This window comes from Macrobrachium nipponense, chromosome 42 (genome assembly GCF_015104395.2).
Source record: "Macrobrachium nipponense isolate FS-2020 chromosome 42, ASM1510439v2, whole genome shotgun sequence".
Classification (NCBI taxonomy): domain Eukaryota; kingdom Metazoa; phylum Arthropoda; class Malacostraca; order Decapoda; family Palaemonidae; genus Macrobrachium; species Macrobrachium nipponense.
In genome coordinates this window covers 25839271-25854552 of record NC_061103.1, presented here as the reverse complement: position 1 = coordinate 25854552, position 15282 = coordinate 25839271, and the positions used below count along the sequence as shown (strand labels likewise).

The following is a 15282-nucleotide window of genomic DNA, read 5'->3' as shown; positions in this document are numbered from 1 at the left end:
TTTAATCCACTAGAAGTGGAATAAATTGTAATGACATCGCTACTAATACATTGTCAGAGGGACATTTCTCTCTGTCTCTCTCTCTCTATCTATTATAAATTTATTTGTTATATATAATTATATATATATATAATATTATATATACATATTATATATATATATATGTGTGTATATCATATAAAATATATTTATATATATATATATATATATATATAATATATATTGTGTATGTATGGTTGTTATTTTCCAAGTATTGTTTACTATATAAAATTATAAATTGCAATACTTGATAATGGCGAAGGAATTCGTAATATTTTATTTTTATTTTTTATTCTTTCCCTTTCCCTTTCTTTGATACTAACCATTTCCTTATAATTGGTTTTTGAATGAAAGAATGACATAAAAACGATGATTCACAAAGCATCCTTTCAAGAATGACCCACAATTTCTGTTATTATGTTAATTGCTCTCTCTCTCTCTCTCTCTCTCTCTCTCTCTCTCTCTCTCTCTCTCTCTCTCTCGTCGAAAGCCAGCCTCAGCCAAAGGACACCCAATATCAGTCCGTTAACGTCTTCTGTAAGAACCAGGATCCTCACTCGAACTTTTTCTGTAACTTTCATTGTTAAGATTTTCACTTCCGAGATAAGAGCCACTTTCCCCCGTTTCTTTTGGTGAACTTATGATACAGAGTTCGACACCTCAACAGTCTTCTACGACTTCCGGCTGCAGGTTATCAGGTTTATGGGTTTTGTTAAGTTTCCGTGGGGAGTTTCCTGTGTCATTTATTGCTTATGTATGAATGGGATTACTATTTAAAAAAAAATTTCCCCTCAGCTGACTCCAGTAGTGTTTCTTTTACCAGCATAATGCGAGTCGAAGCATTTTGTACCAACATTTAGCATTCTATATAAATTTATGGACAAACATTTTGTGATAGCTTGGAGGTCAGTTTATTGGAAGCTGAATTTTTTTTATCTTATCTTAAAAATCGTTTGATAAAGTCTTGAAAATCGTTTGATAAAGTCTTCAAAATCGTTTGATAAAGTCATGAGAATCGTTTGATGAAGTAGGCATCTTTGTAACCTACTCCAGGTGGAAACACCATCAATTAAGTTTATTAGGGAGTAAATCTGTCGCTTACCAAAAGGTACAAGTTTCAAACACTTCTTATTGGTTTCAGATGCATCACCTGTGAGGATATTATTGTGAATAAAAGATAAAGATACATTCATGGAAGGCAAATTGAAGTATGATCGGAAAGTTACATTTATAAGGTATGGTGAAGTAGAGTCAGTAAGATACTCGTACATTTAAAAGCTATGGTGAAGAATGGTGAGAATATCTTGCGCTGTGTAATATATTGATATATAAAATAAGATATATTTAGGAAAAGGAAAATTTTAAGATTATCAGGAATTAGAACTAAACTTGATATTCAAGTTCTTCGTCTTCTTCGTTCCTTGTTGGACGAGTGGTTTCCGTGTTCGCCTACCGATTCGGTAGTCCCGAGTTCGATTCCCCGCTCTGACAACCTGAAATCAGAGGAATGTGTATCTGGTGATTAGAAATTAATTTCTCGATATAATATGGTTAGAATCCCACAATAAGCTGTAGGTCCCGTTGCTAGGTAACCAATTGGTTCCTAGCCACGTAAAAATATCTAATCCTTCGGGCCACCCTTAAGAGAGCTGCTAATCAGCTCGGTGGTCTGATTAAACTAAGATTTATACTTTCATTAGGTCAGTATGGCATAGCATTTCTGTACGGCCAAACTGTTAGGAATAGTAAAATCTGAAAGTTATTTTTTTTTTTACATTACAGCATAACTTACTTATAATCCTTTGGTAACGACGAACGCTTATTGTTATTTCCTATGTATTTTTCCCACTACAATGTTATACTTGATATCGCGAAGTGTTAGAATTTTATGGATCATTTCCTATTTTGGGCAATGTTTGAAGTCGTTTGTTTTTGGTAATATTCTATTACATAATGCTCGTAGTCGTTTGGAATAGCTATTAAGCAGTTTGTTGAAAGTATTTCGAGTTACGTGAAATAAAAGGGATAGGGATATTATTCCCTCATGGACGATGATCAAGAGGTGGATCCATGACTGCAGAAATTACAGCATAAAGATGTCGCAATAAGCAGTGAGTTTTTTTCTTCTTTTTCTTCTTTTCTAATTTTCGGAGCGTCGAACTAAAATGAGGTTTCATGAATTAAATCTTGAAATAAAAACATTCCACAATTTGTGATTGGTATTTATTTTAGACAAGTTTGATTATAAAGAATTTGGGATTCATCGTGCTGCCACCCACCCACTCACACTCACATACAGACATTTTTTAACACACACAACACACACACACACACACACACATGATATATATAGATATATATATATATATATATAGATATATATATATGTGTGTGTGTGTGTGTGTGTGTGTGTGTGTATGTATATATATACTACATGCGTTGGTCCAGGCCTTCTGCTGTTCTGTTTATATATATCTATATATATATATATATATATATAATATATATAATATATATATATATATATGTGTGTGTGTGTGTGTGTGTGTGTGTGTGTGTGTGCGTATTGTGTGTGTGTGTGTGTGTAGTTATTTATTTTAAATGCTTTTCAAATATTTTTTAAACGCTTTTATGGTTGTCTCTCTTTTTTTTTTAAATTGTCTTTTAATATGGTGGTAACAAGTACATAATGATATACCTCTTACTGTTTGTACACAATTACTGTTGAAGTTCATGGCTTTTCCAGCCTGGTAAGATGTATCAAGAAATTTGAAACTTCGTGTATAAAATGGTTAAATGAAAAAAGAAAGAACGACCTTCCGTTATTCATATATATATATATATATATATATATATATATATATATATATATATATATATATATATATTTATATATACATACACACACACACACAAACGTTATAACGTACGTTAAGGAATACTTCCTCCCTTTTGGGAAGGTAGTAAAATATCGCCGCATTCCCCTTCCAGACAGTATTAATAAGTGAAAGAACGTTTGGTCCGCCTGGGGATGGATGACTTTTGTCTCCTCCGCCCTTCCCGGGATCATATCTGGCCAGTTTCCCTTCAAGAGCACCGAGTTCAGGCCCTTCTTCGGAGAGGCCGTTGTTATTAATGGAATTTTGATGAGATTTCAAATCCCTCCGTATTCAGCTCTCTCTCTCTCTCTCTCTCTCTCTCTCTCTTTGAAAACTTTGAGTTTGATCCCTTTATTTTCACAAGGCTGTTTGTCTCACTCTGCGAGTTTCTTGTGATTATAGTTCTGAATATCTCTCTCTCTCTCTCTCTCTCTCTCTCTCTCTCTCTCTCTCTCTGAACTTTTGAGTTTTATTCCTTTATTTTCACAAGCCTGTTTGTCTCACCCTGTGAGTTTCTTGTGATTACAGTTCCGAATATTTCAACTCTCTCTCTCTCTCTCTCTCTCTCTCTCTCTCTCTCTCTCTCTCTCTCTCTCTCTCTCTCTCTCTCTCTCTTTTACAGTTCCTGATATCTAATATGTTTTATTTTTCAGTTCTAGTTGCTAAATAGGAAATGTTATTTCCACATAAATGTGAATTAAGTTGGTTTTTGGTTTTCATCCTCTCAGCTTGTTGTATTTAAAGGTATTTTCCTCTTGGACGGTAATGTGATAAAGTTTTTCTCTTATTTGTTTCGCAATGAAGTTAATTTTCATTTTCAAATAGAAGCACATGGTCCTTTTTTTTATTTTTTTTTCCAACTGAAAGGAAGAGTGGAAACTTTTAAGTCTTCATATTATAAATGCTGTATTTCTTTTGTATGGTCGTTTGAATACTTCAATATTGATTTTCCTTTTGTTGATAGGTAAAGGAAAATATACCCAGAAGAAGCAGATATTAAGGGCAGAGTATTCAAAGAAAATGGGATGAAGAAACTGCAGGTACAAGATGTATTAATTAATCTTTTAGATATTTTCGAAAACTGATATCCAATGGTTTTTTTTTAAAGTTCATGTAAAGTGAAGGGCTAGAATGGTCAATCAAATTATTAGGCGTCTAAAAAAAATCTGGAAAGTTACTTGCGAAAGTAAGATTATACATTAGTATTGTACTATCCGTATTATTGTATATAGACGAGAATGAAGGTATGACAGGGAAATTATTTATCAATGATTAAGTCGATTTGTGAATACAAAGAGTCAGATAACAGGAGAGAAGGGAAAGGGAAAAACGATGCCTTAAGGGAAATCATTTTAAGTTCCAGAAAAGATAATGTTGACGGCGAGACTATCATTTGCTTTTCATTACCTCTGAAAGAATAGTACAATAGATGTCCCCATGAAAATGAATGTATTATTATTAAATGGTATTTAAAATGCCTCGAGTCGATCTTTATTTTAAAAAAAATCAAGATTAATTCAATGAAATGGGTTAATAATAATGTGAAATAAACTTTATCGATATCCTGAAGAAAATAGGTATGCATTTATTATGTTAGATATGCATAACTTTTTTTTATCAAGGAGAATAATCTTATGCTTTATATGTTAAAATTAACTTTTTTTAGTTTTTAGTATATGGTCTTTTTTTCTACGAAAAGAAACGCTAGGATTATAGTATTATTATTATTATTATTATTATTATTATTATTATTATTATTATTATTATTATTATTATTATTATAAACTGTTCTATAAATGCACATCAAACTTTGAAATATAAAAAGATACTAATTTTATTTTTTTCCCTTTTTCACATCAAGTAACACCGCGATTCATGACAGTGAAAAGAACAAACCCAAACCCGTATTATGAAGACCGTTTGTGGGAAAACAAAAAGAGCATAATGAAGAGAATATCAGGAAGGGGACGTTTTACGACACGGCAAATGCTTCATAATTTTGCCTTAAAACGGGCCGCAGGCATAAAGTTTCCCAAATGGACAGTGTAGTTAAAATAAAGCTAATGGTCCGCGGCAAGAATTATTGCGCCGGTGCACCTTTGCATTACATCGTTACGGTGGTGTTAACGTTAGTTATGTATGTGAATATTAGCAATAACCAAAGGTAACATGTATGCATGTATGTATGTATGTATGTATGTATGTATGTATGTATACAAATATATCTGTATGTGTGTATTATATTATATATAATTACATGGTATGTATGTATGTATGTATGCATTACATATATGTGTGTGTGTGTCACTTATACACATGTGAATTTTTGTGGATTCACTAATATTAAGCCACAAATACTTGGGAAACAGCTTTCTTGATAGAATACTATACTGCTAGAAGGAATATTTTTGGTAAGAGGATAAAGCTTTAACTAGCTGCACTAAGATAGTCAGCGGTCAGTAAACGTAGAATATAACACAGACAGGTTATATTAAACGATTGACATTTATAATATCATAAGCGTAAGGTTTCTAAGACCGCAAGTAACAGACGAGACGGAGCAAGATTGTCTGTAGTTACAAATAAAGTAAATAGTTATTTGAAGATGGTTTTAATTAGTTATATGCAGAGTCAGTAGGGCATTAAATAGCAGGTGCTCTTCAGTCAAATTGTATTATATTCTTCAGACACTGCACTGGAATAGTTTTGAGATGAGTTGAGCGTGAAAATTTATCGTAGGATTAGTTACTTATTAACATATTTAGTAACATTACGGATCAAGATTTTCTGGGCAGTTAATGGCAGGTTGTGTCACATTTAGATAGTGATCCGTGAAGTAAATAATTAAGAGGCAACTGGAATACTGTAATGGCTACTTAAGAAAAGAGAACTTTAAGACTGTTTTGGCTACTTAAGAAGAGGCAACTATAATGCTTTTATACTTAAGAAAAGAGAACTATAAGACTGTAACGGCTACTTTAGAATAGGCAACTATAATGCTATTATACAAAGGGTCTCTAAGATATTTAGTGATGGAATTACCTAAGAACAGCTGGAAGCGAATGTTGATTAATAGAATGGATATTTAAGAGGAGACAGCTATAGTTTTATTATGCTCTGGGTTCATAAGACAGCAATAGATAAAATGACCTAAACTGAAGTAGACGAGGACTTTGTTTCATAGAGTCGCTAATTTGATAAAAACGTGAGGATGACCGTAAAAACATAAACTAAAGACTGTAAATATTATGATGTCGCCAAAGAAAATTTAAAATTAGTCCCTAGATAACGACCTCCGAACTTTGTTGGGTGTCAATATCTAGGAAAGATCCAACCATCTGTATCATGAAGGGCTTAACAAGATAAATGACAGGGTAGTGATTATTCATAGGTTTGGGATTAATTGATTAATTAATACATATCGAAAATACCGTTATGAACTGGAATTTAAAGTCAGTAATTGATTGTATTCCGTAGGATGAGCTGAAGGAAAAGTAAATGAAAAGCCAGAGTTGTAAATTTTAATATGCTTATGAACGTTCATCCGTTACAGGGATATCGTAAGTTATCATTTTAATTAAAAATGTAGATTAAGGTTGCGTCTTTTAATAACACGCGTAACACCTTCAATTGTGTATAAAACTTCATTTCTATAGGGATCAATTCTGTCACTTTTTTTATTTTTTTTTATTTTTTTTTTTTTTATTTTTTTTTTTTTTTTTAAGTGTGATATCGTTGTATGTTAAATTCAGCTTTCCCTCTTATCGAAATTTATCTTTGATTCGTCGTTTTGATATTTACATACATAACTAACATATATAAATATGAGCCAACGCGCAATAATTTAGTATTCTGTCAAACTATCTCATAATTTATCGTCTCGAGTTTTATTAAAATGACAAATTCATTTATGATATTCTTACGATCACATTTGCAGCTAGTTAGTCTGCATGACTGAGATGTTGAATATAATTTAATTATTTGGTTTAAGTCTTTTATCATTCGTCATCTATAAGCTAATGTTATTCTGCGACAGGAATATTTCGTATAATACTTTACAATTTTCATTACAGCGTTATATCGCTATCTATTTTCCACTTGGTACAAAAAAGTAAAATCTATTTTAAGTTACCTTAGATGAATGTCTATCTGAGCAGATCTTGCTATCTTTCTAATAAAGGACAGTCTTCAGGGCTGGGTCCGTTCTTCCTGCCTCTTTGTTGAGAGCACGCCTCTCATTTCTTTATAAATATAATTGAAATTCAATTTATATTAAACTGAAAACTTTCCTTGCTGCTAACAGCTTGCAAGTATGAATATCAGTGCACCATAGGATCACATATCAGAAAATATTGTTATGTTATTTGGCAGCAAAATTTCTAGGTCCTTGGGTCAAGTCGACGAGTTTCCCTTGAAATTCCTGGCTAGCTCGCTCATCAGCAAGCCCGAAACTAACTTGGGAGAATATTCTTTCTCCCAAATCTGGGACGAACTATCCGCTCCGAAGCACAGATCCCGTCTAAGGGAGATAAAAATAATTGGTTGTTCTATACACTGATACCGAAGGAGAGTAATTGAGGTTAATTATATCATTCATTCCTAACCTGGGACGCTGTTGAATGCGGCAAATTGTTCGTTAATAATAGTACATCTTCGATCATTTCATTGCGAATATACGTTTCGTAATGATTGTGTTTGTAATGATGGTTCAATTGTTCTCATGTGGCTTTGTAACACATTTAGTATCTACCACAAAATTTGTGTGTGTATGTATATATATATAGATATATATAATTTATATACATATATATCTATATATAATTTATATACATGTATTATACATATATATATTACTGTATATTACATATATATTCAAATATAAGTCTCTTTGATGTTTTTACTTGAACATAAGAAAGAATAAAATCAATTCAACACAATAAGTTCCAAACCTTGCGAAATTGCCGTAGATAGGATTTATATATAACGAATGGGTGAAAAATTAAATCCCGCCTGATAGATTCGTCTATACAGATTTCGAATCCTGCAAGTTCAGTAAATAAACGTCTCTGCTAAGTGTTCAGACATCATATCCTCATTAAATGTATAGCAATTACAAGTCAGTGCTATGCGAATTATTATTATTATTATTATTATTATTATTATTATTATTATTATTATTATTATTATTATTAGCCGGTATATGACCTTAATTAGCATTGATAAATTTAAAGATGGAGCTTGGTAATTAGGAACATAATTAGGTCACCCGTGCCATGTCAGTCAGCCGGAAGCCCTTTCTACAAGAGTGAAAAAACAGGGCCTCTGGTATACCAGAATGGAGTTACTTGATTGTCGGTTAATGTGTCGGACATTGGGTTGCCATACATATATATATATATATATATATATATATATATATATATATATATATATATATATATATATACGGGTGTGTGTGTATGCGTGTATGTATATGTAATATGCATTCATGTACGTATTCTTAACCATTTGTAATTTTACCCGCTATATCAAATAATCTCAAATGGAAGAATATATAATTTGATGTTATCTGTACCAAAAAATTATGGGTTTGCTTTCCAAATCATTGCTCACGATCAATAGCCTGGCAGAATTCCAGTTTTAAAATGAGTTAACCATCAAGAAGCCTAGACATGAGTTTTTTTTCCCATGAGCCCAGGCTTTCGTTTCCCATCTTGAAAGGAAAGGGAATTATAAACTCCGCTAAAAGATCGATCATACAGCTTCCTCTTACTTAGAAGTTGGCGTAAGAGATGCTGCCAAAAGTTGGGAAGGGAAGAGCGTTCATTTTTCAGGAAATATCACAAAGCCCCGAAAACTTAATGAAAGCAGGAAGTGAAGTAGTATTCCTTTTTTTTTTGCGGCTAGGAAACGTTGGCATATATATATATATATATATATATTATATATATATATATAAATATATATATATAATATATATATATATATATATATATATAGATATATATATATATATTTGCGTATTTGTGAATGTATGTGAACTTATATTTGTAACCACTATTCTCAAAGAGAAATATACAGACTTTGGTGGGGGGTCCTGTCACCTTTCATTTATTGATTCGAATATGTATGTATGTATGCATATATATATATATATATATATATATATATATATATATATATATATATATACTTTATATTTATTGATTCCAATAAGCATTTGTATATTATTTATTCGTGTACGTTAACATAAATTTGTAACCAATGATCATAAAAAGACTCACCAATTTGGTTAGTTCCTGTGAATATATATATATATATATATATATATATAATATATATATATATATATATATATATATAGATATATATCTAATCTCATTAGACTTTCCCCATATCAGATTTTAGCTGAAATATACATCCTCAATTTCAGAAAGCTAAGTATAGGCTGGAAACGAAATTGACAGCCACTACAGTCATAGGTACTAAAGACGTATTAAAAGTGATGGAAAGAATTTTTTATAAAGTATTGAAATTAAAAAAAAAACAATGAAGCAATCGTAAAAATCTTTATAATTATCACTGCCTATCGAAAGCTAGTCCAGTTGGAACTGAAATGCTCTTGCTTCATAAAAATATCATCTATATATATTTTCTTTTACTCATGAAACCTCCATAAGGCATAAATCTCAGATCCAATAATTTCTTATGTAAATTTTGACGAACACCAATTTATGAATTGATATTTCAATAAGTGTATCATATATTAAAACAAAATATAATTCTTTATTTTTACTAAGAGCCCACATGAACAGTACCTCTGTTTTATTAACTGAAACAGAAAATGAGCGGACTGATTTAATATTGTTGACTATCAAAATTAAAGTTATGAATAAGTGTGCGTCCACAGTAAAACATGCAAACACATGCCAGTAACTTATAGCATATACATCACATACCGGTTGGATACAAGTTAACGATATATTGGAAATACAGATAGGTGCTCTATCATCGCCATCTTGATGGCGATGGCTCTATACACTGATAGTCCAGCATTTGTCAAAGATTCGTTTTCGTCTTACGGTCGCTGACTTGTTTTCAACTTGTTTGCGATATGTATCCGAGAAGTAGCCAACGAACGTTTACATGTATTAATGTAGAATGGATGAACCCAAGAAGTGTTTGTATACAAATAGAGCACAATTTCTCTGCAGGTTTTGACAACTGTAAAATTTAGTAAACTAGACTCCACTTCCCATTTTCCTTGCAGGATTTGATAACTGGAAAGTTGATTAAACTAAACCCCACTCCCCCCTTTTCTTTGCAGGGTTGCACTACTGTTGAATTTATTAAACTAGACTCTATTTCCCATTTTCTTTGCAGGCTTGAACAACTGTAAAACTTATCAAACTAAATCCCACTTTACGTTTTCTTTGCCTTCTTTGAAAACTGTTACATTTATTAAACTAAACTCCTCTTCCCATTTTCTTTTCACACTTTGGCAACTGTTAATTTTTTAAATTAAACCCCACTTCCCATTTTCTTTGTAGGCTTTGAGAGCTGCAAAATTTATTAAACTGAACCCCTCTTCCCGTTTTCTTTGCCAGGCTTTGAGCGCAATGTTCCAGGGTATCCGAGGTATTCCTACGCTGGCGATCCAGAGCTTGGAGAGCATCACTTGGTGATTAAAGGCGTGACATTAACCGAAGACGGGGAGTATCAGTGCCAAGTAGGGCCAACTATCACCGACCCACCGATTTGGACGGCGGCGAACGTCACGGTTTTATGTAAGTGCCATTCGAAGATTGTTATCGTGGTGTAAGTGGTTGTACAAAGTAGACATTAACATTTCTCTGTCTTTTTCCAGGGTATTCATTATTGTGTTGGTATTTACGAACAGTTTACATTTTCGTTTTAAGATTCGGGAGCAGATAAAAATAATGTTTAAAACATTGTCATTTTTAAAAGTAATCAGTATATAGTTTTGTTCCCTTTGCCAATGTTATAATAAAAATAATGCAAGCAGTATTCGTACAAACTAAATTATGAGACTGGCCTTTTTTGCTGTGGCCCAAAAACTTCACGGCTAAAGATATATGGCTGACGGACTGTTGAAAACTAGGTGTAATTTTTCTCAATAACAGAAGAATATCATTGCCACCTATTTGATGAAATTTGTGATGAACTTAGAATTTGGTATCTAACTGAGCAATAGACAAAGCATACATACATACATACATACATACATACATACAGACATACATACAAACAAACAGTCAGACAGATATACCAACAAATATGCTTGTGACTCTCCTTACATTCGCACAATTGCACCCAGAAACTAGAGAAAATAATTACACCAAAATAGTAAGGACTATGAAGCAAGAAAAAATAATTGCACCCAGAGTAGTAAGGACTATGAAACTATTGAAAACGCAGTTGTTAGGAAGAAGTAAAATACAAGTAATAATTTTTGAAAAATTAATCAAACTAACGCTGACAAGAGTGAACATTAGTAGTTGTGGGGTGGTACCACCCTCCCTGAAAAAAAATGGGGTGGGGGGCGAATTGGGAGTTAAAAAGATAAACGTCATCATAAGTGCGGAGGCAAAATGTGCCTCTGGCATTTCGCTATGATAATCAAACGACCAATAAAGAGTCGAAATCATTGGCTGAGAAAACTTTCCTCCGGCCAAAATCGAATTTACCCTCTAGAGAAACTCTGATGGCCTTTTGGGAACCTTTTTGTTGGAAACTTTCGCACCTTCTTCTTTCTCTCCGGGAGCTGGGACTGGAATGGGGATGTCGGTGCTGGAAGAAATGAGAAGCTGGAACGGGGCCCGGGGAATAGGTTCTGGAAGAAGAGAGAAGTGGGCGAAAGTGGGCTGGAACTAAGGAAAAGTGATGAAGGAAGGGAAGGCGACTGAAGGATAGTATTTTAACGTTATGAACATTATGGAAGCCATGTGCAAAAGTGGCTTGGAACTAAGGAAAATGGATGAAGGAAGGGAAAAGTGGCCTGGAACTAAAGGAAAAGTGATGAAGGAAGGGAAAACGACTGAAGGATAGAAACGCAGAGAATTTTAACGATATAAACATTATAAACATTGTTAAAAAAATTCACAATTATATGTTAAAATATATTTCTATGTCTATTTCTAAACATTATAGGGAAGCCATGTTGTCACTGACGAAAGAAGATTAAGGAAACTGGAACATAGAGTAAAAATATTTATGAAGAAATACGACATGGAATTTTTGTGATTATTGTGGAAATGCGATGAAGATAACTGAAACTTAGAAAATTGAAAATATTTATAAAGAAGTAAAACTAAAATTTACAAAAAGGATTATTTTTAAGATAGAAGTAAATGAAGATAAACTAAGATAAGATACAATTCAATAGAACTGTAAAAATTACCTCTGTCTAGAATGAACGCTCCCTGTTTCTGTATTCTAAAAGTGGCTTGAGGAACTGTTCATTAAAGAACAAAAATCTTCAAAGATTCACGACCCGTGAAAATAATTAGGTAGAGCGACGTTTGGTCTTAGGTAGGGAAAGTTGATTGTTTTTATTTTGAAAAGAACAAATACCGACTTATGTACTGTGTTTGTGTATATATTTATATATATATATATATATATATATATATATATATATCTGTATATATATCGAAATATATATATATATATATATATATATATATATATATATATATATATATATATATATATATGTGTATATATATACATACACACAGATATTATACATATATCTATATATATATATATATATATATTATATATATTATATATAATATATATATATATATATATATATATAATATATATACAGATATATACACACACATATATATATATATATATATATATATATATATATTAGTATATACATACAGATGTATACATGTATATATATATATATATATATATATATATATATATATATATATATATATATATATATATATTTCGAAGTATGCAACAAAGAGAAGTAGAGAATGACAAAGAATTATAAAGGAAAAGATAAATATACGAAGGACGTAAACACGGAAAGAGAATAAGTAAGCCATCGAGCCGAATTTTGTCTGTGTGTTTGTGTCAGGATGAGAGAGAGAGAGAGAGAGAGAGAGAGAGAGAGAGAGGAGAGAGAGAGAGAGAGAGAGAGAGAGAGAGAGACTCAGCTTTTTCTTCAGGGGATTGAATACGTGTTTGCTATTCCGTGGACTTCGTGGACTCTCTTAAATTGCATTTTGTTACTCCTGAGATGAAGGTAAAGACTCCGAACCTATTTTATTGCGATCCTGCTTTGTCTGTTATCTTATTTCTCTTTTCAGTTTCTTCTTCATTTATATTGACCATTTTTATCAGATCTCCCCTTTGGCATTCTTTTCATTTCGTTTTCGTTAACCTCCTTTTAACTAATTTCCCTTCGTTTTCTTTTATTTATTCCCCGTTATCTGCACTTTTTATTATATTCATTGGTTCTTTTATTAGTAATTTTTCGGAAGTACTTTCGCTATAACTTTTCGAAATCTTGATATTATAAGAAATAACATTTTCCTTATTCAATGGCACAAGTTTCCATAAAAAATAATTGTGGCTGTCATATATTTTAAAAGGTCGATTAAGGACGTCTTTATTTAAGGAACTCATTTATGGCAATTCATAATAAATCTTTGATGGTTGACGGGAAAAATTCCTCTCATGATGAATTAAGTTAAAACATTAATTTTGTTATTTTCGTTTCATCTTTATTTTCAGTTCACTAGTTTTACATGGTGGCAAAAATATGATGTTTCTTGTGGTTGCTAATAACGGAAATTTTATGCACTATTCATTAGTTCTCACATTTAAATATATAAAAGAGTGAGTTTGAAAAAATATCATGAGTAACTGATCAGTATGTACCACATTGGTAAATGCACACTCCTGTTACAAATACTTGCTTTTCATAACATGCAAATTTGATTTTGCAACCGTGTTCTTCCATGAAATTTTTTACGTGTGGTTAAGGGTTACATAAGTGATTAGCTTTTTCTGTGAAAAACAAGGAGTATTATACCGAGGCAACATATTTCCTAAACCCTAAACCTGACCTATGTGTACTGTATCTCAAAGAATTAGTCACAAGGACGAGTTTTGTTCTGGAAAATAATTTCAACATGAAAGAAAATTCTTAATACGAGCCTTAGTAAATAGTTCATGAATTTCTGGCATTGAACTGGCTATTTCACGTGTTTTTTTTCATGATATTTTATCAATATTGAGAGCCATTTAGAGGCTTTGATGTTAAATGCTTATTAAGAAAATTTAAAGCTTTATACAGTTTTCACTCCGTTCCTTATAGTTATCGAAAGTAGTGACATCATGCATGCTATATATGAGCCAGGTGTTACCTCTATGATTGCTTTGCTGCTGGAAGATAACCACAGTATACATAAATATGGTATGCGTGCAATAAACATTATGTGTATCAAAATATGATAAGCTTTTATACGCACTGTAGTCTTGACAATAGGCAAGATCAAGACGATTACTAAGGAATAATGTAAAAGTTTACTCTACATTAAGAATAAATCCTACACGTGAGCGTCGCATACGAAAAATAGAAAGACCTTTACAACCTGGAGATAGGGGCGTGGAAGTGCCACTGCAGTAAGCCTTCCTTCACGTCTTTAACATTGTAAATGTAAGAGAGATTTGTCGAGCTTTCTGAAGGGGTGAGTTCCTCTGCTAGTTCTGTAGAGCAGAGAGTGACACGGGGGATTTTAGAAGAGAGATAACAAGACTTCCTTCCAGCGAAAAGGAGGGAGACCGAGAGTTCCGTTGGGCAAGAGCGTATACACATGCGAATATCTATTTTTAGCTTTCTGTCAAAGAAATCTACTGAGATGGCTATTTGTCTGTCCGTCCGCACTTTTTCTGTCCGCCCTCAGATCTTAAAAACTACCGAGGATAGAAAGCTGCAAATTGGTATGACTATCATCCACCCTCCAATCATCAAACATACCAAATCGCAGCCCTCTAGCCACAGTAGTTTTGATTTTGTTTAAGGTTAAAGTTAGCCATGATCGTGCGGCTGGCACCGCATTGGTGCCGATAACACAGGCCACCACCGGCCCGTGGCTGAAAGTTTCAGGGGCCTAGACTGGGAGTTTCATGAATCATGTCTGAGAGCTTCATTTTTTTCAGTCGCATTGAAGGCTTGACGAGAAATTTCATATTGACTGGATTCAGTCTTTTATAGAACTGATAGAAGTTGAATAAAGATTAGTTGATACCACTGGTGAAGAAATAAATTCCCAATACTAAGGCTCATTGTTATTTTGAAGCAACGTTA

The 15282-nt window shown here is 32.5% G+C and overlaps 1 protein-coding gene across 2 annotated transcripts in view; it reads left to right on the top strand.

Moving 5' to 3' along the window:
- LOC135213026 (nephrin-like) overlaps window positions 1–15282 on the top strand; it is a 620764-nt gene that overhangs the window by 463366 nt on the left and 142116 nt on the right. For both annotated transcript variants that reach the window (XM_064246838.1, XM_064246837.1), the window contains exon 4: window positions 10526–10705. In XM_064246838.1, coding sequence (XP_064102908.1) covers window positions 10526–10705 — 180 coding nt within the window. The remainder of the gene's footprint in view (window positions 1–10525; window positions 10706–15282) is intronic.